This window comes from Ruditapes philippinarum, unplaced genomic scaffold (genome assembly GCF_026571515.1).
Source record: "Ruditapes philippinarum isolate M1 unplaced genomic scaffold, ASM2657151v2 ctg358_1_1_1_1, whole genome shotgun sequence".
NCBI lineage: Eukaryota > Metazoa > Mollusca > Bivalvia > Venerida > Veneridae > Ruditapes > Ruditapes philippinarum.
The window spans coordinates 53,411-79,068 of NW_026866557.1; the positions used below are offsets into that span (position 1 = coordinate 53,411).

General features: G+C 34.1%; 1 protein-coding gene across 1 annotated transcript in view; it reads right to left on the reverse strand.

Annotated features, from left to right (window-relative positions):
• LOC132732878 (uncharacterized) overlaps nt 1-25,658 on the reverse strand; it is a 75,171-nt gene that overhangs the window by 12,293 nt on the left and 37,220 nt on the right. The window contains exons 10-26 of the mRNA XM_060719405.1: nt 25,127-25,211; nt 24,216-24,301; nt 22,961-23,107; nt 21,891-22,110; nt 21,124-21,317; nt 14,598-20,633; nt 11,912-14,507; nt 9,207-9,246; nt 6,652-7,461; nt 6,198-6,323; nt 5,331-5,776; nt 4,476-4,710; nt 3,887-4,005; nt 3,164-3,305; nt 2,250-2,500; nt 1,426-1,483; nt 892-971 (exon numbers count right to left, since the gene is read on the reverse strand). Coding sequence (XP_060575388.1) covers nt 892-971; nt 1,426-1,483; nt 2,250-2,500; nt 3,164-3,305; nt 3,887-4,005; nt 4,476-4,710; nt 5,331-5,776; nt 6,198-6,323; nt 6,652-7,461; nt 9,207-9,246; nt 11,912-14,507; nt 14,598-20,633; nt 21,124-21,317; nt 21,891-22,110; nt 22,961-23,107; nt 24,216-24,301; nt 25,127-25,211 — 11,671 coding nt within the window. The remainder of the gene's footprint in view (nt 1-891; nt 972-1,425; nt 1,484-2,249; nt 2,501-3,163; nt 3,306-3,886; nt 4,006-4,475; nt 4,711-5,330; nt 5,777-6,197; nt 6,324-6,651; nt 7,462-9,206; nt 9,247-11,911; nt 14,508-14,597; nt 20,634-21,123; nt 21,318-21,890; nt 22,111-22,960; nt 23,108-24,215; nt 24,302-25,126; nt 25,212-25,658) is intronic.

Below are 25,658 nucleotides of genomic sequence, written 5' to 3' on the forward strand. Positions count from 1 at the left end.
GGTAAATCCATATTGTGTAATCATGGTCTGTACTGTTCATTATTTAGCCAGTATTTATTTTGAAAATTTCCTTGAACATGAAGGTTTTGTCCAGAATGAAAGATGGATAAATCAATTTAAGATATTAAGCAAACTGTTACTGCCATTAGCACTTTCATTATTAAAACCACCATATTTCTTTTACAATAAACAATGTGTTACACAAGAAGCCATGATAATAATTGTACACTCTATTTTATCTTAATGGATAAAAAGATATTCTTTCACAAACAAGAGCTGTCGGTAGGACAGCAACGCTCGACTATTCTTAGTGCTTGATAGTAAAAAAAATGCTTGATACAGTTACCTCCTCCTGTTTACAGGTTGGGGTCATGATGGTGAACAAGTGTGCAAAGTTTCAAAGCCATATGTCAATGGACTTTGAAAATATTTGAACTATTACAAAAACTTTAACGTAAATTCTAAGTCGAAAAAGGGGCATAATTCTGTCAAAATGCTTGATAGAGTTACCTCCTCCTGTTTACAGGTTGGGGTCATGATGTTGAACAAGTGTGCAAAGTTTCAAAGCCATATGTCAATGGACTTTGAAAATATTTGAACTATTACAAAAACTTTAACGTAAATTCTAAGTCGAAAAAGGGGCATAATTCTGTCAAAATGCTTGATAGAGTTACCTCCTCTTGTCTACAGGTTGGGGTCATGATGGTGAACAAGTGTGCAAAGTTTCAAAGCCATATGTCAATGGACTTTGAAAATATTTGAACTATTACAAAAACTTTAACATAAGTGGTTACGCCGACGCCGACGCTCGGGTGACTGCAATAGCTCTACTTATTCTTATCGAATAGTCGAGCTAAAAAGTGAATTGCTAATATAAGGGGCAAAACTTACATAGGTAGAACTCCTCTTTTAACCGACTGTTTACAGAACACAACTCCATTAGGGGATATTGACACTTTATCTGACAGTTTCTGAAAGAAGGAATTTATATCATATATTGCAGGTTTCAACATGTAATCAAGTGCACAAATGTTATAAATTTTTTATTACATGTGACAACACAGTGGTGAAGATGCCAACTAGGTGTTAAATGTTGGGAGTTTTTGCCAACTTGGTGTAGAATGTTTTGTTTTTTTCAGTTTCACTATACTAAGACTATGGAGAGACTCCCACCTTGGTGTCACAATTTTGTTAAGTTTTTGCATGTCAAAATCTACTGAAGGAAATGTGCTGAAAATTCACAAACATGTTCTCTGTGATTATCTTACTAGATGGGCACATGTCCCGTAACTCTGAGTTACCTTTTCACTGAGTTATGCTTCTTTTCTTACTTTCAAGCACTGAGAATAGATAAGCGAGTTATCTTTTCTTTTTTTAAGCAGGTTAAGACTTGACAATGCTGGTTAGAGTAGTAAGAAGTTTTACCTTTATTACTGATGGATCCAGACCAAGTGATGTACATCCAAACTCAATTGGCCCTTCACTAAAATATAACAATTTTCTCTTACAAACGCATAAATTGTTAAATATGCACTAAAATCATTGTAGCAAAAATTTTCATTGCAACAGTTGTCACATAATTGTCTAAGTTTTTGTTTGATTGTTTGCTTGTTTGGTTTTATTTTGTAATTAACATTTGATAACCCATATTAATAATTATACATACATGCAAAAAGCATTTTAAGTTTAATATTCATGCAAAAAGCATTTCCTGTTTTCTAGAGTACCAAAACAACAGTTTTGATTTATTATACAATTTAATCTTATCAGAAATAGAACAGCTTCTCATTAAATATAAATTTATTGTTGAGTTATTTCAACATTAAAGGGACTCCACTGAGGTTTAAAAGCCTAAAAACATAACATTTGAATTCTTACATAAATGAGCTGGGGCACTTTAAACAGAAATATATGCAAAAATAGTTAAGAAATATACCTTGAAATAAATTGCAAATCGTATTTCTATGCTTTTCTTTGCCCAATTTTAGTGAAAAGCGTATTTTTTTACAATTTGAATCTGGAAAAATGAAGTGCGCGAATGATCTGAAATTTTGCACAAAGATTAGTGGTCTAAACCTACATCAAATGGTACATTTATCTGGAAAAAAATATTTTCAATCCCATCATGTCAAAAAACCTCAGTGGAGTCCCTTTAATATCTAGCTCACAATTTTCTTCAGTGGCTATACCACAAAACTTTGCAAGATATGAAATACATTGTTATGGTTTAAATAATATTGACAACTTACTGAGCATTCTTGAACCACTCAACTCTACCAAGACACGTGGAGAAACAGTAGTTGTAGGCTATCATTATAGATGGGTACAAGGACTGGAAGTCAACAACCACTACTGGGTCCGTGTAGAACTTAGACTCTGGTTCCAGGGTGAGCGGTATGCACTCTGGTGCCTTTGATCGAGCTCTCTGGTGTACACTGGGAGACACGGGAATGTAGTTCATGGGCTTGGCAACACGTAACATCATGGATTCAACTCGATACTAAAATTGATGATTTTGGTATTCATTATACATGTACAACAAATTTGCATTTCAATACAGAATAATAATTCACGTGCTAAATTTATAAACCAACTGGCTGGTTAAACTTTGCATTTGAAACTGTCTATTGTAAATGTGAAAAGATATACAAAATTTACTTTACTTTAATTGTATAGGAAGCTATTAGCTTATAAACACCCACTTGAATCTTTTCCTGGAACCAACCAGTATTTTACAATGAGTGTAAAGTTTCTTGCGCAAGGAAACAGCGACTTGCCCCTGACAGCGTTTGTACCCATGCGGCAAATCTTAGATTACTAGTCTGACAAGTTAGTGGAATTTGCATGACATAATCTGATTCAAAGGTTTAATTACTTATTTGGTTGAAAGTAAAACATACACTGTTAAGGTCACATGGCAATATTCTAGCTTTACTGACAGTGTAAGACACCAGGTGACTAAGCATTTTTAAGACATAAGTGGACACTGGAGTTGACTTTCCATAAGTCAGCTGTGTAGCTTCATCATATGCAACAATTTGAAGCCTCCAGGGAGATTCAAAACACAGTGCTAATGTGACAAATTATTAAATATATCAAAATATACACATTTCAAGCTTTACTGAATTTGCGACCTGTCTCAGCAAATAGTGACAATACCCACCTGAGACCCTCTGGAGAGTACATCATAGAATTCAATACCGAACACGCGAGCAAATTCGCTAGTGCGTCCGACCATGTCAAGTTGATCCATTATCTCAATGTTAGCTTTAGCTCTCGTACCATAGTGTTCAACCACCTTCCATCTATATAATAAATAATAAATCTATATCATATCACTTAAAATATTAAAACTATTGAATATAAATGGCAAAGCAAGGCTAAAACTGATGAGAGAAAACCATTGTAAAATATTCCTAATAGAAAAAAACGTTGTAAAATATTCCTAAAATTTCGAACAAAACATGCAAACATTTCAGTTGTACCTTTTAATAAAAACTTTTTTTTCATTTAAAATATATAATTGCTCTTTGACAATTGGTTTGAAGGTGGGTTTAAGCATAGGTTGGACGATTAGTATTTAATATGGTTGGAATATAAATATATAATATCACATAGTCTCAATTATTATATAGGAAAATTCATACTTTAAGATTATCCTTTCCCCTCCAGAATTTATGTGATGGACTTGTCCTTTTTTTTAAATTTGTAACCGTTGCAAATTTAGACAAAATATCAACATGACAAATTAGGAGAACTGAACAACCAACAGTATAGAAGAGTCTGATTTGACAGCACAAATGTGCACACTGGCCTGACTCTATATTGATGGCAGATACTGGTCATTACCAATGCTAGGAAACCATGGTTTGAATTACTGTAATACCTGTGAAGATGGGTGCGATGTTTGAACCAAGCTGTTAGATTCCGGAACGAGAACAATGGTATACGCTTATGAAGCACGTGATAGGCAATATTCTCAAAACTGTACACATTCAGTGTCACCTATAAGGAATGAAAATGTATAAATATGTAATTTTATCCTCTAAACCTTTTATCTCTCTTTTCAACTCAATGGATAAAAAACATGCCTTTATGTTTTACAATAAGTTCATTCAAGAAATATCAAATACTTTGAGTCTGAGGGGATTCTTGTAAAACTTTATTATTATTTTACTTGGACCAATGAACTTGGAAACAAGATTTTTTGTTATGCTGTGATAAAAATATATTTTGGTCCATGGATTACCTGCAAACTGAAAGATTTTTAAGAAAATCTGACAGGAAAACATAGAAATTGATAAAACTTGCATAACTTTCAGTTGTATCAATTTTAAAATATTGATATAAATTTTTTAGGTTTAAAAAAAATTAATTGCTTTTACAAAGCCAAACCACAACTAAATGAGTAAGTAATTACAAATCAGTGACCAAAACACATCACATAAGTTTGAGGATTATCTTCATTTACTAACCTCATGTCTGAGCAGTCTCCACAAGTTAAGAACTATACGGCCAGAAATATGTATCTCTGAAGCATAATCAGCCCCAAATTGGTCCTGCTCCTTCGAGTGGTGACTTGCTGTCTTGTCCGATGGCACCCTAGATATGGCCTGGGTAAGATTTATACTCAGTTGGGAGGCTCGCTGCAGTATATAACCCCATGACAACATCTGAATCTCGTAACCAACAAGTATGTCTGGATTCCACCTGCAAAAAAACCAAATATCATATCTAAAAGAAATATCTTATATTTCAATAAACCCTATTTTCCCATAGAAAGAATAGAACCTTCTTATTTACATACCCTCAAATCAGCTTCTTGGTATAACCAGAGTACAAGGTTGTAAAGATTTTTTCTAAGCTGAAACTCAGATCTCAGGTATAATCAGCACATAATGTATATTGACCAATGAAATTCCTGAGATTCCAGACAGAGCTCAGAAAAAAAGATTTGTAACTTTGAGACCAGATCTGTTGTCTTTAGTGCATACATGTTCATGTCCTGAAGTGCTAAAACTTACTATATCCTGTATGAATTGTAAAAAATATTTAACACTAAACAGAATTTACCACTATTTTGATTTTTACAAATCAATTACTGAAAATCTTTTCTAATAGATAAATCATTCATATGCCAATGTTTAACAAATGGAGACTTAAATGATATTTTTTGCTTGGCATAATAAAGCTTCAATTTTCTTACTTAAATGAATGAGTGATATCATTAATTTTAAGACAAAATTTCACAATAAAAGTATATTTTCAAGACCTAACACTCTTTCATTATCAAAATTTAAAAACTAGAAAAGAAAAATAAATTCAAATACCTATGTACAAAGCCAATGAAATTTTGCAGAAGTTCATTTTCATCTTTCACATAGGTTACAGTTAAACCCAGAACACCAGACTTCTCCAACAATGTATTCTTTCTATTGATCTGTGAGCCTACAGCAATGTCCTTTGAAGTTGATGCAATGACTTCCGACCTTCTGACCTTTGGTGTGTCAGGTGCTTTAGATGGTCCAGGCTGAGGACTACCTGGTCTTATACTAGACACCTTCTGATTGGTTGATAGTTTGTCATCTGCAATTTCATTGGCTGAGGCCGGGTCCACAATGAAAACACCAGATTCATTTCTGGTTCCCTTCTCAGGATGCACATCATTGAATATTGAATAAAATATTGCCTTAATGTCATCAACTTCTGGGTCCGGCTTCAAATCTCCCCTGGATTCTGCATGAATTTCCACACTGAGCACGGTTAAATTCTGATACTGAAAGCAAAATATACAAGTTTTCAGCATTTTGAATTTTTGCTTGTTCTGTAAAAAGTATAATAACACACTTTTAAAGATAATATAGGACACGTAACACTAATGATACCAACTCAAATATACATGCTGACAAGGTTTGATACAAAAAACGTATCAGAAAATCAGCATTAAATTGGTTCATTATGACTATTGATTTGATCTTTTTCAAAATTTTCACTTTAACTTTGTTCAATGGAGTTGTCCTACTAGTTTGGAATGGTCAAAAGTTGATTTTATTAATTTTTTTAACTGTTAGAGGTGACTATAGCCAAATGAAAAGACATGCAGTGCCTTGCTCTATTCTTATGGCATAAAACTGTAATTGTCACATAATTATGGCAGTGATGAAATGGCATGAAAATATAAATTAATGACAGTATACCTCATGTAAGGCCTTGGCATCTTGCAGATTCTGTTGACTATGCTTAAATCCAAATGAGTTCTTCAATGACGGTCCTTCAATCTGAGATGTATCTCTCCTATGTAAGGATGGTGTACCAAACTGTTGCTACAAATAAATAAATTAAATTCATATTAAGATGAAGTAATAATATCCCAAGCTTGACACAAATCATATTCTCTTAAAGCAATATAGATATTTCACATGTTAGAACTAATAATTTATTGAAAATCCCAGCTTACTGTAAGTACTTAGTTGCAGATCTGCCAAAAGAATAACATCCTAACGAGAACATGGCTACAGTGATCTACATTATACTGAATTAAAATGTTTAGTCCAAATAATTCTTGATAAATTTAAAAGTTTATAAATTTGGCTGTAAGAAAAATTTCATTTTAATGTTGTTTTATGTAAGTTTAAAACCAATGTGACTTACTCTAACTTGTGAAGACAGAATAGCTTTCCTGAGAGTGGAGTCTGTTTGTGTTGATAATCTTCTTATTGGTCGTATCCGCTTCGGTGTCATAAAGTCTGAACCTTCATCACCCTGGCTGTTACGATTTCTCTTCTCACCAGTGATTGGTGTACATTCCGGTTCAAACAAGTCGGTAGATCCTCTACGCAGTACCGGTGTACTGTGTAACAAAGTAGATTCAATATCCTGGGACTGGCTTTGACCTGGGCTTTCAATTAGGTCTTCAATTTCTGCAGATGGACTTTTTATATCAAGGTTTTCAAAGGTGGTTTCAGACTTTGTGACTTTTTCTTCTTGGTCCTTTGCATTTCTTTTTGGAGTGACTTTAGTAAATTTGCTCTCTGTTGATTCTATATTTTCTGATACATTTACTTTTTCAGTTTCACTTGCAAGCTTTTTACTGTTTTCAGCAACTTCTCTGTTTTCCTTCGAGTTGCCTTTCTTTCCTTTTGCTTCCTCTTGTAAAGAAGCTTTCTTTTTTAAGTTTTTATATACTTTTTTTCCTTCATACCATTTTTGAACAGTTTTTAAGGATGGGGGAAGACTACATGGTGTGATGATAATAGACTGGTCCCCAGTTATTGCATATTTTAAGGCTGGTTCTCTATCAAGTCTATCTAGTAAATCTGTGGATCCAGTCTGTGATGAAAGTAATGAGTCTTTGGCACATAAAATAGTTCTCCAATTTTTAATTCCAGTAACTAATGATGATGGTGATGATGAAGATAATGATGTCAATGGCGATGAATCAAACTCTTCCAGATCCTTTACCTGAAAGATGAAAGAAACACAACTGCTTGGACAAATTTTTCACAAAAATATTCTATTGGGCAATGTTTCATTTAAGAATACAACACTTACCATGTTGAAATATGGTAACACTTATAATAATTGAAATCTTTATAAAAAGAGGACTGTACATTGTGACCTAATTAACCTTTTGACAGAAAAGGTCAAATAATAATCTAGTCAAAAGTGATCTATGTTTTATATCTGTTGATAAACCTTTAAAAGTAACTAATAAAATGTAACCTCGACCTAGTTAAGTAATGGGTGAAAAGCAAGGGTCAACATTATTTTTGCATAACCTGATAGCAGTAGCATCACATCATGTGATCAGTCAGCATAAACAAAAAACACTTAACACAGTGCATGAATAAATCTAGCAAAATATACAAAAAAAAAATTCTTTTTTTCCCCTGATCAATTTAATATGATTTTAAGCTCAACGAAACTTTCAAACTTAAAATAATGAAACAAAAGCAACATTTACATGCAAGCTAACATTCACAATAAAAGCTTTCAAAAAAAATTATAGGATTTTTCTGGAGTCTTAAAACATGCCCATTTTCATCATATAACTTTCCTTTTTTACTGCATTCTTCTTAATTCCCCTCCCCCCACCTTTTTATGCACTCCCTCCCCCTCCACCTTTCTTGCACCCCAAAAAAATCCTATCACATTTTCCAACAGTAACACATACTGCCGACTTCATACAACATGTCTGTTTCTACAGAATTTGTGAATTCAAAACATAAATTTTTGAATGGCTATGGTTACTTCATACATTTTTTTTAAATATCACACTGGTCATAATTTATCTCCAAAATTTAACATATTGTTTCATTTTGTCTGCAGAACCGCAAAATAAATCCATACTTTTAATTATGTGGAGAGATATTTTAAGGGATTTAATTGTTTACATTTTATGGAGAAAAAAAATACCTCTTAAACTGCAGAATTTTTAAAATGGACTCGTCCAGTTTTGAATCTGAAACAGTCTTATTATTTGTTTATGGGATTTCAATATAGAAATATTCAAACTGAGCAGTGACCAGTATATGGCCTGAATAAAGTGAATACTGACCAGGAAGTTTATTAGTGACAGAGGGGAAAACTAGAATGGAACATCAGGAATAATCTAAATTCACAATAACCAGAATCCACAGAAATATAGTAAATATTACAAATAAAGTCATGTTAAATACAAATCTCAATTATCCTTGAAAATCAATGTAGGAATCAGGTCCTATTCCATTAGACAAGGCAGATGTGTAAACAAATCATACTAGGATATCTTCAGTCAATACATTAATCATCAAACTTTCTCCAGTTCCATTTTAAATCCAAGTTACATGTATATACTATAAGAAAGTTAACAATTTGCCCATAGTAAATGTTTGTTGATGATATTTCTTCTTCTTATAAAACATGAGGATCAAAATCTAATTTGGAGCAAAAAATATTCTCTTCATGAAAACATTTATATAAATAAAACTTTAATTGGAAATTCTTGAAAGAAACATCACTGTAGCAAATTTTCATCAACTTTAAACATTATGCACTTCTTTTTAGGTACATGTGTGTAAAAATACAAAAAAACGTATGTAAAAATACAAGAAACAAACTATTTTATACTGGCCTTATAACTTTTGGTAAAAATTCAAGTTCTATGTTACAGGATGTTGTATGAAGACGACAGCCAGAACAGTAAAGGATTATGGGAAAGATCTCACCAGCGTGGACGGCAACTTGAGGATGTGACCACCTCCCTCCCTAAAAACAGACAAACCGTCATGCACCAATCAAAACAACTAGTGACGTAATGCAAAAAAAATAAATACCGCAAAATAATATATGATATAAAACCACAATAATACAATTGAAGAGTACACTTATATATTGTTAGATTCTTATATATTGTAATACAAGTTATAATGTAGATTTATATAAAAATTATTAGAATATGTCCATTGTTAATTTTAATACCGTATTATAAGAACTTAATTATTGCTGACTTTCAAAAAAATCTAAATTTATTCATGCTTTGTAAGAAACCTTCTAAACTAATTTATTTAGCTAGAAAAGTACTAATGTGCCGACAAAAAGATGTGAATCATTTGAAATGGAGGTGGCCTACACAGATTTATTGTTAAATAGACTAATATGATTTTTCTAGCACTAAAATGAATGGGACAAGTATGGAGACATCCAATACAAATATTTTCATGGATACAGAAGCCAAATCTTTTAATACAAAAAGTAAAAACAAAACTTGGCTAAGAAAAATTTTATCAGATGTGAAAGTACTTTTAAATCTAAATATTATTTTAACCCCTACCTCATTTAATGTCTTAAATGGACTTGTCTGTATTTCAATCTGGACAAAACCTTTCAACATTTTCAGGGGAAAATTTTAATATACATACAGAATGAATAGAGAACAGTTCAGACCATGATCAGATGTTACAGATGTAGCAGATGATCTTGATCTGTGCTAGTTGCATTGGTTAATTCAGATGCAGTCGCAGTCCTTTTTTGGTGTTGTACATAAAGTTTTACCATTTGTTTTAACAAGCAATTAAGTAATACATTTTCATTTAAATACCAAACAGCTCTTTTGAATTGCGAGTAAGTTTTTACAAAATCAAAGGGTTGAAACATGAATTGGGAATGGAGGATCAATGGTTTAAACATAGCGGCTTCAAACCTTTGGCAGATTCAGATTATAAATATCAAATACAACAACCAGTGTAACAGTCCTCAGAGATTTTAAAGCAAATCGTGTACTTCAAATCAAAGATTCTTATAAAATATTAATCATATTTTGTTTAGTTAACAGCAAACCATGATCTTAATTTGTTACAATGCTACAGGTGAAAAATAAAAAAACAAAACAAAAACACCCACTGAAAACCAGCTGCTGTTAAAAAACCAGGTAAGGATATGATGTGTATTATTTTTTATCTATACTTGAATATTCTTTTTTATAACATTTAATCGATGCATTAATCTAACGTGCATAAAATTAGTAAACAATCCAACCCGCAGACTTAGCAACACATAAAGACAGAAAATAAGAAGGGGAGAACTAAAATAAGGATACGATGTAATCAAAGAGCATTCAGATAAAATTACAAGAACTATTTTTAGACATTAAGTAACCAATATTAAAATCTTTCTTTCAAAATAGACAGCTGTAACTTTTTCTTTAGTTTATTTGAGATATCAAATTAGAAATTATAATATTATAAATCATTTAACATTCAAACAATAGCTGCCAGATGGACAGCCTGCTTGATTATTATCAGCGCAAAAGAAACTCCATGGATACTACAAAATTTACAAGGGGCAATTATCAGGTCAAATCTAAATTAATGCTAGTTATGGTGTTTGGTCAGTGAAATACATTTATGACCACTAAGACAATGTGTGAAGTTTCTACTAGTGAATACCTTCTAGACTCTTGTAAAGACCGACCTTACACACAAAACTACTAAGAAATTTAATTCAGTAAAAATCTACCACTGAGTTATGGGCCTTGGACAGTGACCTTCAGTTTCAAGTAAAATATCTTCAATGGTAAATGATATTAAACAAAAAGTTGCACGCAAAATTAAAACAAAGTGTTATGACACATAGTCCAGTTAAAAAACATTATTATTAAAAATAATGGTTTTATTCCTGGAAAAAACAATAAGCTCTGATGTACATTGTTTATAAAGCAATGATATTATAGCACTATGATGAAGGAGACAGACCTGGAAAACATCCCATCTGCCAGGCAAGTGCATCGTGAAATCAAGATAAATAACATGCAAGAAAAAAAAAAGAACACATTCCATTTACCACCTATAATATACTACTTTACTCATGTGTAACTAAAAATTGAAACTAAAATTAAAGTTAAAAATATGAAATCAACAAACATGAAAAACTGTAGGAAAATCTTCTTAACTAATGGTAAGTGATTGAAAATCAAGAGTATCCATAAACTGTGGGTTTTGTTGTTTATGTTGTTTTTGCTATTTTTCTTTTTTTTTCTTCATTTATCCCATCAACAGCTGTAAGATAGGATAGTTTTTTTTTCTTTCCTTCTTCCCCACCCTCCTCCCCATCATTTTTTACTATGTTTCAAATTTAAAAGATAAAAAATACACTAAAAACTTCACATTTTTAAGACCAACTTATGCTAGTTTTAAGGAACAAAAACTAAAAATGAAACAGTAAAGTATTTTCCAACAGTTTCCAAAAAGCAACACACCATAATTATAAGATAAACAACTGAAAAACTAAGATGATCGGCCTAAATTCTCACCGTCTAGTGCATAGCAAATGAAGAAGCCATGAGTTTATAGATATAAGGAGCTGTGAAGAAGATGAAAGATACAAAATATTCTATATTGTGTTAGGATTTCATGCCAATTCTACACCAAAATACCTTGGTTTCTCAGGCACATCTCCATAGTTACTGTAAAAGGCACCTGTTGGTCTAAAGGCTGCCAAACCATGCTGATTGGCTGATTCGAGAATGCTATCAAGTGATGGAGGGGCCTTATTTGGTGTTATCACATGGCAGCCAGTTTGTAAACTACTTTCGTCAAATGTCTGGTAACGCTGACCTTTACCCTGATCCCAGTTTCCATGGTTACCACCAAAGTCATCACCTCCACTAGGATGACTTGATCTCCTTCGATGAGAAGAACTAGCCTGATTGCTCTGACTTTGCGTATTAACAGTTTTCTTTCTTTTTCCCTCTCCGCCACCCAATTCAAAAAAAGGTATTTCATGATTAGAGGTATGATATGTCTCAAACTGACCTTTTTCTCTATTTGCAAAGTTCTGTACACTTCTCATAATTGAGTCACTTAATTTGTTATTACGAACAATACCATAATCGGTACGTCCATTTTCTGACAAAGACCTGTGAAAAGATGGAAACGAATGTCTAGAGCTCCCCTCAGAACACGAGTCAAATAAATCCCCACTATTAATTCCTTTATCACTTTGTCTTGAACTAGGACGACTGAAGCTGAAACTTTCGAATAAATTTTTTGGCGAGCTTATATCACTTAAATGTTTTCCGTTTGATGGTGAATTTCTTTCTAAAGCCGCACGATTTAAGTCCATACTCATGTTTTGATATGCTTTAGAATTCCTGAAACTTTGATACTGTGTCATTAGCGAGTCATTTTGTGATAAAGAGCGGTTAATTTCTCCATTCATGTGAGGAATGGACTTAAAGAAGTCAACTTCTCCATTACAAAGCTCATTTTTATGAATCGAAAAACTTGAAGATGCATCTTGATATAAATTTTTGTTTTGAGAATTTCTAGCAAAGTCTGCTTTTAACCTTGAATCAAATCTTAATCTTTCCATATCCTCAACATTATTTTTTTTGCAAGGAATACTCAAATCTTGAATCTCCCCTGAATAACCATTCTTTAATCTTTCCTTAATAGGAACTACAGTCTTGTCTCTCAATGTGAACGTTTTTGTTTTGGCTGCTTCTTTCATTTTTTGATCAACTAACTCACTTAATGGCAATGCATATCTTCCTGATATTAAATCAAAAATATTGTTTCTATTTTCATCAGCTTTTCGTGAATTTTTCTTTTGCTCACACTGACGTTTTTCCTCATCTACTTTCTGCAACCGTTCCTCAAACATCTGAATTTCTCTCAGTTTTCTTTCCTTTTCTTCCATATCTGAATTCCTACGTGTTTGCTGTCCTGAATAATCAGGTGGCAACCGTGGTGACAAGTTTGGCATTGTTGGACTATCGGTGTATTTCGGTTTCCCGATGCGATTACGTTTTCTTATTCCAGAGTCAATATCACTATCATTCTCATCACTTATGTCACTGAACTCTTCACTATGAATAACATTAATAGAACCACTTGAACTACAAGCGCCTGGTGATCTACCTGGGCGACTCCCTGAATCACGCTCTATGGGAATACTAAAATAATCTCCTCCTTCAGAACCATTGCAACCTCTTGCAACTCTTGGGGATGAATACCTTGGTGATAAAGAAATTCTTGGAGATCTACATGGAACAAGGAATGGTGGAGTATTCCCATTACCCTCTGACTCTGAAAAGTTTGATTCAACACAAGTGTTAGTTTCCTCATCACTCTCGTCATTTCTTTCCGGGGAGAGCTGTGGTGGAGGACTTCCTTCCTCTATTTTCTTGTCCTTTTCTGACTCAAGCACAGGTGGTCCAAGATCAGGAGGTGGTGATTCAGGCCTTTTCTCTTCTTCTTGTTCTTTTTTCTTCTCTTCATTATCCTTCTCTGACAAGCAAAAAGATTTTATATCGCTGAAAGTCAAAGCTTCAATCTTAGCAACTGCAATCTTACTTGGGGTGCCTGGCATTTCTTTACTAGTGCTTGACTCGCTGTCTCGAATGCCTTCTGATCCCGCTTGCATTTTTTTCAGAATATCTGACATAGTCATTTTCTTTTCATTATGTTCAGTAGTTTTCTCAAAAGAATGCTCTTGTGCACTGTCAATTTTCCTCATTTCTTTAGGGGACAGTGGTCTTGGCGGAGAATCGCAACATGTATCTGACGACATTGGTGAAAGATAAGCTAATTTATACAAAGTATCTTCAAAATGAGAAACATGATCATCTGTTCTATCCAAATACAATTCAAAGTCAGGTGTTTTCATCCTTGGTTGCCATCTTGCTGGGCTGTCTACATCTGATATATCCCTACTCTTTGTCGGTGACTGACTAGAGGAGGAATTTCCAGTATCTACTTCACCAAAAACAGGAAAACTTGTGAGCTTCTCTAATGTTGCATCATGGAGAGCAGAGAGACTACACATCAGTTTAGAAGATCTTGACTTCCTTGGTTTTGGTCTTTTTTTTCTGCCCCTCGAACAAAACACACTCCCATCATGTATACTTTTACTGGCTTTTTTCTTTTTACTGTCAAATTTTAATTGATTCTTTGTGCCATTTTTTGGTCCCACGAAAGCATGTTTCAATATCTTTTCCTCTTCACTAGAGCTAGAAAAATCTCTAGTACCTGTTAAAACAGAAACATTCCTAATATTACTATCATTTTCAAACAAAACAGAACTAGAACAAGATTTTAAACACAAAGAAAAAGACTCACCTGCATGATTAGATGAACAACCATTCTGCCTTAGTATTCCAACATCTTCAGTAATATCTTGTCTTTCCTGGTCATTTACTGGTCCATGTAGACAGTCAGTACTTTTCAAACCATTTTCAATTTTGGAACTGCTATCACATCCCTTTTTTTCAGATTCATCAATGAATTCGGTTCCATCAGATTTTGTTCCGTAAGTGTCACAAACAGTTTTAGGTATCACAGCTTCATCTTTCTCTTTATGTTTTTTATTGTCTTCAGAACTTACACAAGACACAATATCTGGAAAATCACAATCTTCAGTGTCAGAATCAGATTCATTCTTTATATCAGCAGGTTCTGACTTACTTGCAAGAAATTTTTCAAATTCAGCTGAATATCCAGTCAAACATTCACTTTTTGATGGTTCAGCACTCCTTTCTATATTATTCTTGCTTTCCTTCTCTTCCACACCACTTTTTTCAACTTTTTCACTCTTCATTCTTGAACTTAATCCGTTTTTCTTATGTTCATTTGAAACACTAACATCCTTGTCAATCTGTAATTTTTCTAAAACTACACGTAACTCTTTACGCCCTTTAAATCTATTTACCACAATATAATCTACACCTGGAATTCCATCAGAATCAGAGTCATATCTGTAAGATTTCCTTACATTCTTCTTTTTTGATTTGCACTTTTTCCTCATAGAATCTTGATCCAAAGATGAACTTCTTGAACTTTTTCTAGAACTAGCTGTACTACTTCCATATGTCCTTGACTTTTTAACTCTTTTAAAATCATTTCTACAAGAATCACTGCCATCTGAACTTTGGCACCTTTTTATAGGCCCAGCTGACCAAAAACACTTTTCTTCATCTCCACTCATCCCACTTAGAATAACAGAGTTTCTTCTTGAACTTGATCGACTAGGAATCAGTTGACTATCTCTGCTACTTGAACGTGAACGTCTAATATCCAAACCTTTATCATTATGCTCATCAGACTTATTAAAAATACCATTTACATCAGCTGTTTTTACACTTTTACCATTTTCAAGCTGTTTCTCAATTTGTTTCTTCAACTCTTTTAATGATTCTATTTTGTCAATCTTTTCACGATTATTAATATCTTCATTGTCAGAACTAATAACACATTTAATTTTCAAATCACCCTTAACACTTGTATCACTTCCAGTTTTATCATCACAACCTTTATCACTTGTTATAGGACATTCTGATTTCACAATATTTTCAAAGTCTTCCTTTGCTTTCAATGCCGTTTCCTGTGTTTTAATTTTATCTGATTCAAATTGTTCTTCACCAACATTTTCATCAACATTATTCCTTTCATCATCACCACTTGTTACAGTATTTTCCGCACTAGCTTTTTCAATTTTGTCTATTTTCATTCTTTCTTTCTCATCTTTATTACCTGTATCTTCATCAGAATTTTCAAATTCAGCTTTATTCTGCAATTCCTTTTCTCCCATTAGTACATCCTGAAACATCTGAGCATTTCCTGATTGATTAAGGTCCAAGTCATAGTCCAAATCTTTTAATTTCGTTTCAAGGATGTTTTTCACCTGATTGTCTATTTCAGGCACAGTGCTTCCACCACCGTAATGAGCAGGACTTCGACCAGCTACTGGTGTTCTAGACTTTATTGGAGTTAAGATTCCATCATTCAGACACACATCTTTCAAAATAACATTTTCATCATCTTCATATTCTGGTTTCAAACCTTTATTATTGGCCTTCATTTTTGTGTTATGTGACCCTCCCCTTCCTACATGACCTTTTCCAAAGTATGGGAATCCTGCCCTGTACTTCTTCAAATGAGGTATAGTAGCTATGTTTTTCCCTCTGAACATACTATTTGGTTTCTTATCCTTTGACAAAGTCAATCTGTTTTGCTTTTTAACCATGAATGATCCAATGTTGTCTAACATGCCTTGTGGAAATGAATCATTCATCATTTCTTCAATGTCACCTGTTCCAATCATATCATCATTATGTGGACTATCTGCTGATAAAAGATCTGCAATAATAGAACCAGCTTGTTGAATATCAGGAACCTGTACAAGTCTTACAGGGGGAGGAATCCCTGGTACATCTTCCCCAGATTTTAGATTTTCTTTTATTTCATTTATCATGTTCTCAGATAGTTTCTTTAGCTGTATAATCTCCCTTCCTATTTTCAACAAACTGTATTTTCTGGCATCCTTTGGATGCATTCTAACAAAGTCGAGCTCATTGTTCTCCACTTCACTATTATTTTTCTTTACTCTGAACTTTAATCTCTTAAAAACTGGAGTAGGCACTTTGAATTTAAATTTATAGGCTGCAGACGTTTTTGGAGGTAATTCTGTTCTTTGTCTGTATCTAATCAGTTCCATGATGGTCGCAGTATCAGGCCGACCTTTACTCCCACCTGGGTGCTGAGTTTTCTTTTTTAGGATTGTCTTCAAGTTTGTCTTCTGAGAAGTACCTGGTAGATTAGTATCGATATCTCCAAAGTCCATTGACTGATCACTTGGTTTCTGATTTATTGCACTTGATTGTCCAGCTTCAATCTCGGGTAAAATCTGAGACAGATCTTCATTGCTAAGATCAGAAAGGTCAGCACTGAAATTCATTTGAGGTTCACTTATTTGCATTGCCTCAGAGAGATTAATGGTAGATAACTGTTGCTGTGTATTTAGTTGCTGTTCATGAAAAGGCTGCTGTGGTTGCTGTTGAAAAGAATAAGGTTGTCCTGGAAACCCCTGTTGAATTGAATCCTGCTGAGCTGGTGGTTGAAAATTTTCAGCTCCAAGGTTTGTATGGCTTTGATTCTGTGCTTGAGCGAAATTTTCAAGAGCTTGGTTTTGGTTTGGATCCACTGGAAACTGGTTTTCAGGAGGTGGAATTCTCATATTAAAATTGGTTTCTCTTGCAAACTGATTTCCCAGAGGTTGGTTTTCTGACTGTATTCCAATATGCCCATCAAAGTTAGATCCTCCACTTCCCATCATATTACCAGTTGTGGAAAATTCATTAAGTAGATCACTGTTATCACCTTCTAACAACTGTGAAAATGATTGTGATTGATTATTACTCTGACTTTGATAGTAAGGCATATTCATGTCCATATCTTTGTATGGGTCAACATTTGGTGGCATATCAACATTACGTGGTATTGAATACTGATTCTGTAACTGCTGTGAAAACTGAGATTCTGCAGAGTGTATTAGACTTTGAGCTTGAAGATTACTTTGTTGCGGAAAATTGGATGGTAATGTAAAATTTTCAGCAATTTTTCTTGGCCTACCCCTTTTCTTTTTCTGAACAACTCCAAATGTTTCCACTTTCTTTACTGGTGGCCTACCTCTCCTTCTCTGGCCTCTTCCACGGACAACATTTTGGCCAGGTTGTGCAGCATATTGAGGCCAGTCTGTGAGGTTGTAACTTCTGTTGGGACTCTGATAAGATGAATGACCTCTACCCCTGCCTCGAACACTTTGTATGTGGGAACCTCTGCTATGACTAGGCTGAAATGTCTGTGGAAATGTGTCAAAAGTGTTCTGATTTCCAGCACTTGGTCTTTGACCAATTGCCTGCTGACTACCAACCATGTGACTCTCCTGGACTATATTTTCTTGACTATCAGTCATCATAGATCCAATTGTTTGCTTATTAGATGTCAGTGTCCTGGCAGGACTCAAAATTTCCTGGGTATTGTGGGGAACCACATTATCTGATACCATACTATCAATCAATTGATCTGTTGAACTAGTTTTGTTGAAATTCACTCCAAATTCAGATGTTTCATTTCTCACACTACCAACAAAACTTTCCAAACTTGACAAAGATGCAAAATCATCTTTAGACTGTGCAGTCTGTGTTCCACTTTTATTGACAAAATTACCAGCAGTTGCTCCACCATCTTGGACAGCTGCTTTCATTGGTCCATCATCACTAAATAAAGAACTTAAACTATCAGCAGTGTTATTTTCTACACTACCAATGTCTGATAATAGTGAATCAGCAAATAAATCTTGTTGACTATCATTCAAACTTGCTTGTGTGTTTTCGATAACATTTTTGGTTTCTTTTTTAGGCTCCGTCTCATTTTTCTTCGAGGACAAAAGGTTGTACAATCTGGATTTCTCATGATTGTATCTGGTAGGCAGGAACCCCTCTTGTTGAGAAAGATTGTGAGGTTTTTCAGATCCCACAGACGATAAACTTGAAATTGAACTCCTACTTGAAGTTCTCTGCCTTTGATCTGGTCTTGTCAATGGAAGCTCGGAGGTGTCAAGCAGTAACCTTTGCAATGGACTTATTTGTGGGTCAGAGAAGTTACCACTTGGGCTATATGCAGCTTGAGGCTTCTTACTGGTTTCACTGGAAGTAGTGCTGATTGGCGTAGCAGGAGGGCTTATCTGCTCATACATTAATCTTCTTTGGAAATACTTCGTCACTGGACCAACAAATGGCTCTGATAATTTTGAACTTGCAGAACCAGGGCTCTGCATGCCAGAATCCCCTGATGGAGTTCTTGGAGAAAGCTGCAAGTGTCCTTTTGGGGAGTTATCATTCATATGGGTATAGCTGCCACCTTCATTACTCATCTGTCTACCATAGGTATCAGGTCTTACATTTGCCAAATCACTTTGGACACAGAGTGGATCAGGGAATTCTCCGACTGAGCCAGCCTTCTGACGTCGCTGCAGTAATGCATTACTTAGGAATTGTCTGACAGTTTTATTCTGAGGCTCTGGAGATGTCATGAAATTTTCATGGTTACCAGGAGCCTGCACTGTAGCACGAGAGTTTTGACTTCTACCTCTGCCTCGACCTCTTCGACTTCTTCCTTGATCAAGCAAATTTGCCACAATTTGATTTGAAAGCATTGCTGGATTTGGTCTCTTGGTATCGAAGTTGGACTGATCTATACCTTGAAAACTGTCGACGCTGCTAGAATGATGACTAGAAACTCCAGCACTTAATGGTTGAGCTGTATACATAGGTAAATCTGATGTATTCTGTTGAGCATTGGTTATGCCTGCATTGTTTTGCTGGTATTGATTTTGAATATCATTCATTTGACTAGACTGATTTGAATTCAACCCATAACTATGTGGTTTAAGTTGTGCTGGATTTTGAATGGACCTTTTAACATCATGGGACTGCAGTCCTTGTATCTGACTAGCCATTGACATTAAATGACCCTGCGATGTATTAACTTGATTGGGTCTTGAGTATGTAGGTACAGGAAAAGCTTCTCTAGGATTGTGTCTTTCTAATTCATGCATATGAGGCGAATCCAGTTTTTGAGGGAAATTTCCACCAGAATGTGGGAATCTTTCTGCTCCTCCTTGCATGAACCTATTCATGTCATGTGTTCTTTGATTTTGGCTGTGTGAGTAAGTCTGTGGTGGGCTATATGGTACAGTTGATTGACTAGAATGGGGTTGAGCATGATGTAAGTGTTGAGCTGTATAGGGTGGTGACATCTGCTGATTACCTGCTGGACTGAAGCCCTGTGGAGTAGGGTACTGGTTCTGATATGATCTTGGCGAGTGCTGACCCTGTGGTGAACTCTGGCCATATGACTGGTTACCAGCTCCATACTGATTATGCACATTCTGGCTCCCAGGTGACATCTGGTATGATGGTTTACCACCAATTGGACTATACTGGTTTCCACCTGATGGTGAATGCTGAGACTGGTGGTAACTACCAGGTGAGTGATGCTGATGTGAAGGACTGGAACCAGCCCCTGGTGAATGGTGCATTCCTATGTTCTGCTGTGGTATATTCCTACTCCAAGATTGATTTCCAGGTGCATTCCAGTTACCTGGTCCTTGGAACTGTGATACTTGATTATTAGGATAAGTGTTGAAATTCTGAGTTGGACTTGGAGCATCAGCAAATGGGTTGCTTGCTATCATGTTACCAAATGCATCATATTGTGTCACGGCACCTCTGTTTGGCATGGTCAGGTTGGAAGTTGGACCCCTCATTCCAAGCCTTTTCAGTATTGCTTCCTTAGCTTCAGCACGTTTTGCATCCCCTAAAAATAAAACTACCCCTTTAACGAATTTTATATAATAAATGAATTGGTTGCAACTATAATATACCTTGCATTTGTTTATTTAGTAGTATTAAGTTATCTATATTAGTTATCATCATTTTCATATCACATATAGTAAAGGAGTTTAAAAAAAAAATACTGTCATAATTTATATGTTTTTGGTGAGAGCTACATCTGTCATAAAAAAACACTTAATAATTAATTTTTACGGAACAAATATTAGCCCATTTCATTCACCTTTTCATTCATTTATTTTTTTATTTATTTATTTTTTTTTTTTTTTGGTAAAATCAAATCCTGTCATTTATGCAAAATATTTTACATACAAAAACCAATGAAATCCATGTGATAAAAGAAAATTGCACATTAAATTGTACATTTATTATGTTTGTTCATAAGCTTCAATACTGAACACAGCAAAGCACTAGGCTTATACAAATAAGTTTTCAAAATAAGTAAAACTAGTTACCTTTCTGATCAGGTGGCCCGTCATACTGAGGAATAATATCACTAGCAGCATCACTGTCACTACTGTAATCATCTATCACTTCAGCCTTATCTGTATCATTGTTTACAGCATCAACAGGAGTATCTATCTGAGAATCGATCCAAGTATCGTCCATTCCAGCAAGATCAAACTTAGCAGCTTCATCATCTTCACCCCTGTAAAATAGATGAAAGATATAAGTTAACATTTAAACAAAACTAATGTATCTGCTGTTTATTTGTGCCTGAACTATTATTTTTTTGCTTGAATGTTTTATACATTACACTTTCAGCAAATTTTACATCTTATTTCAATTTCTATGACAAGCCAGGAATGATAAATTTTCTTATACAGTATATAATTTTTGGGACAAGCCAACACATGGGTAGAATCAGACCAATACATTAATGTGGATAATTTCCTTATTTGGAAGAATTCAAAATTCCTTGTGTTACAGAGACACCATGGAAGTTTAACTGGTAAAGGAGAACCACTGATCCCCCAATGTCCCTAATATACAGCATCAAACAGGCACTGGATTACCAACTTTCTGTAAACTAGCTGGTTCGATTCCTAACCTGAAAGGATCCTAAGACCCTTGCGAGAGACTGTGGTCATTTAGACGTTATGATGCATTTATAACACAATAAAAACAAAAGTTAAAATCAGATAAATTTGATTATTTTATGACCATGATGATTGTTTTGCCCACAAAAAAACCTAACCATCTGCATCTGATTTAGACTTACTTTTCATCTTCTCCCTCCCACACAAGCTGTGACATTTCAAGAACTTCCTCTTCCTCTTCTTCATCAACTTTTTTATCTCTTGGCTGTGAAAGCTGTGACAGGATACTGTCTTGTTCTTCTAATGCTACAACATCAGCTGCTGCATTCTGGGAAGATGGCGGAGAAGTGTCGTCTGCTAATGATGCCAAAATGTCTACTAGAGATTTATCTTGACTTGAAACTGAAAAATGAATTGGGAAATGCACAATTAATTTTTGTTTTGAGAAAAAGATACAAACTTTTGGTGCCATGTTATCAGTTATTTCATTATTGCACAGTTTAAGTTCAAATGCGTAGTAATTTTATCATGAAGACCATAGAGTACATCCATCAGAATAATAAACTCTGCAGTATTATTTGTTATTAAATGCAAGAATATAATATTATATATTTCCATTCTAATATGCTCATACTTAAAAGAATCAAACTACATTCAGAACACATTTGCCTGAAGTCATTTGGTTTACTGAACCGGATACATGACATGTTTCCTTTTTTAAAACACTGTATATATATGGTATCTTGATGCACTTCAGACCTTACAGATAATTCTATAAAGGACAAACTGGGGACAGTGTTCATAATTTACATTCTCAGACTTTCGTCAGCTCTAAATTACAATTGTTCAATGACTTACAACACACTGATGTTGAAACTGTAAACGAACTTCATTCTTAATTTGCTTTCAATCAAATGAACAAAATATGAATCAGTTTCTGAAACTTTTTATTATCACAACAAAGATGGTTTACTTGTTTTATAATTGATCTTTTCACTAAAAATTTATTGAAATTTCTACAAATAGCATCAATAAGTAAATTGAATGAATAGTATCATTCCTTATTGTACATAGGATTAGTAGTAAGCCACTTGTGAAGAAATTGGTTAGTTCATTAGTACATTGCTTAGTACAAGCAATTACACTTAAATACTTTTATGTCTAACATAGTACCTATCATGCTTCAAACATAACAGTGGTTCAAATACTTCATCCCATAAGTAAACAAAGTCTGTATTAATACCCCACATACCTTTGGGCACTTCAGGCCTGACATCACAGAAGCTCTGACTAAAGGAGACAATTCTGTGTATAGATTCCTCGTTCACCACTGGTTTATCTTCTTCCAGATCCTCTTCATCAAACATCACAGTGTCTTGAGAACCTCCTACATCATCATCTACAACAATACACATCAAAACATCAATCAACTGTCTAGAGCATTTCTGCTTTCATTAACACAAATATAAATAATATATTTTTACTTTTCAGCTTCCATGGTTAAACAAGGGGATATTTTTAACGATAGTCCAATCTATTCATATCCAGACTTTACTCTACTCTGTTAACCACACTTAATATATTAAATCTTGACAAAACCTTTCTCAGTAACAGCTAAACTGTCCAAAATATGTACTTACTGAATAATCAGTGCAGACTATGATTAGTCAGCACAGATGTGCCGGTTCAGCTTGGTTAATCAGTTGGTGCCAGCAAGTTAGAGTTAATTTTGGTACTTAGATTTTGAAATCAGATGAATAGAGGACAGTCCCAAATTAAGACTGAGGTATGTTTTTTTTTTCTTTGTTTGGTTTTAAGTCACACCAACACTATAATGATTATACAGCCACATTTCAACTTTACTGGTGGATATAGACTCAGGTGCCACTCCAAGCATTATTTCAGGTACAACAGCCTGAGTAGAATCAATGACATTCCATAAGCTAGCTAGAAAGCCTCCACTCATGAAAGTCATTAGCAGGATTCATATCCAAAGCGTAAAGGGGCAAGGGGTTTGAAGACAACAGCCTTAATCCCTTAGCCACAGACACCCCATCAAGGTATGTGCATTGTATTTATAAAGGGCTTCATTTTCTTTTGCAAGCATACCCTCAACATGAAGGAATTTTAATAATGTTTTCTTTGTTGCAATAGTTATACAAACTAATCTTTTATTTATTCATCTTACTTTTTTGCACAACTATATTGTGAGAACAAATCCTCATTAAAAACTTTTAATTTGAAAACATATAATAGATTAGTTTTACACAGACAAACTCAAGAAGTAGACAAATGAAGGTTTCACCGGCCAATCCTAGGAAACCATCATATTATTATAAGTAAAACTTGCTTACCACGGCATATTGGTCACTCTGTTGTGACAGGTATTGCACAATGAAGCTGATCAGTAAAAGTGTACCCCAGTATTAGATTGAAAAACCCACATTTGCCCAGTCTCATACATATTATGAAAATAAAATAAATAAATGTGAGCAGAAAATACAAACCTTGTGAACCATGAAGATGGACATCTGAGGCTTGTGTCAGAGGGAAATCCTGTGAAAGTTCTGACTCTGTATCAGACTGGCTGTCCCTAAAAAATAAGTATTTTGTCCGTGATAAAATAGTAACAGGAACAATCTTAACCATATCTATATTTAAGGTAAACTATGCACCAAAATGCTTTTATTTTTAGCTTTTTATTTTTGGTGTCTTGTTTGTCTAGAATTATGTCTTGGTAATTGACCAATGACTTTTGTATGTTGACAAAGGGCAGTAATTCAGGCAAAATTCTTCTAGTTATTGAGTATTAGAAACTGACCTTCAATAGTAAATAAAGTATCAAATGGATCCCTTCAATTGATTTGAAGATTGATGTTGCATGTAGAAAGTCCAAAAAGGGCCATAATTCTGTCAAAATTTATGCTAGAGTTCTGGGCCTTAGATAGTGACCTCCAATTATAGTCTCAAATAAGTGTGTGATTAAATGTTTGATGAGATATGATACTGTACAAAATATTAATACATTTAAAACTTTAACCAGTATTGTGCAGACACTGATGCTTGTTTGTTTGTTTGTTTCATCTTATGCCTTTTCCCAACAGTATTTCAGTCATATAGGCGGGTAGTTTCCTAACCATCATTCCTGGAGAGTTACACCAGTACTAGACAACTTCCTCCGTAGTAAACTACCAAAGCATCTCCCGGGGATCGAACCCACGCCAGAGAGGTAACTGGATTAGAAGTCATCGACTCTAACCCCTCGACCACGGAGGCAAAAGTTATTCTGTGTAGAATACCCTTATTATTCTTTGAATAGTCAAGCTGAACAACAGATCTGATATCAAAGCAGAGCAAGTCTATAAATAAAATCAACAGGATATGAACACAATGTTTATATATAAAATGCTATAGTTACATGTATGGCTGTAGGTCTAATAATATCTGCTGTAACCTCTCTCTAAGAATCCTCTCACTCTCGGCTACATCAATATCTACCCTCTCTGAAAACAATTATACATAATTTATGTAATTACATGTATTATTAATGTGAGAAATCGACTTCTCATTCAATTATCAATACTTCAATTATCAAAACCAGAAATTCAATTATCAATACTTTAATTATCAAAACCAAAAATTCAATTATCAATAATTTAATTATCAAAACCAGAAATTCAATTATCAATACTTCAATTATCAAAACAAGAAATTCAATTATCAATACTTCAATTATCAAAACAAAAAATTCAATTATCAATACTTCAATTATCAAAACCATAAAATTCAATTATCAATACTTCAATTATCAAAACCAGAAATTCAATTATCAATACTTTAATTATCAAAACCAAAAATTCAATAATCAATAATTTAATTTAAGTATCAAAACCAGAAATTCAATTATCAATACTTCAATTATCAAAACCAGAAATTATCAAAATCAGAAA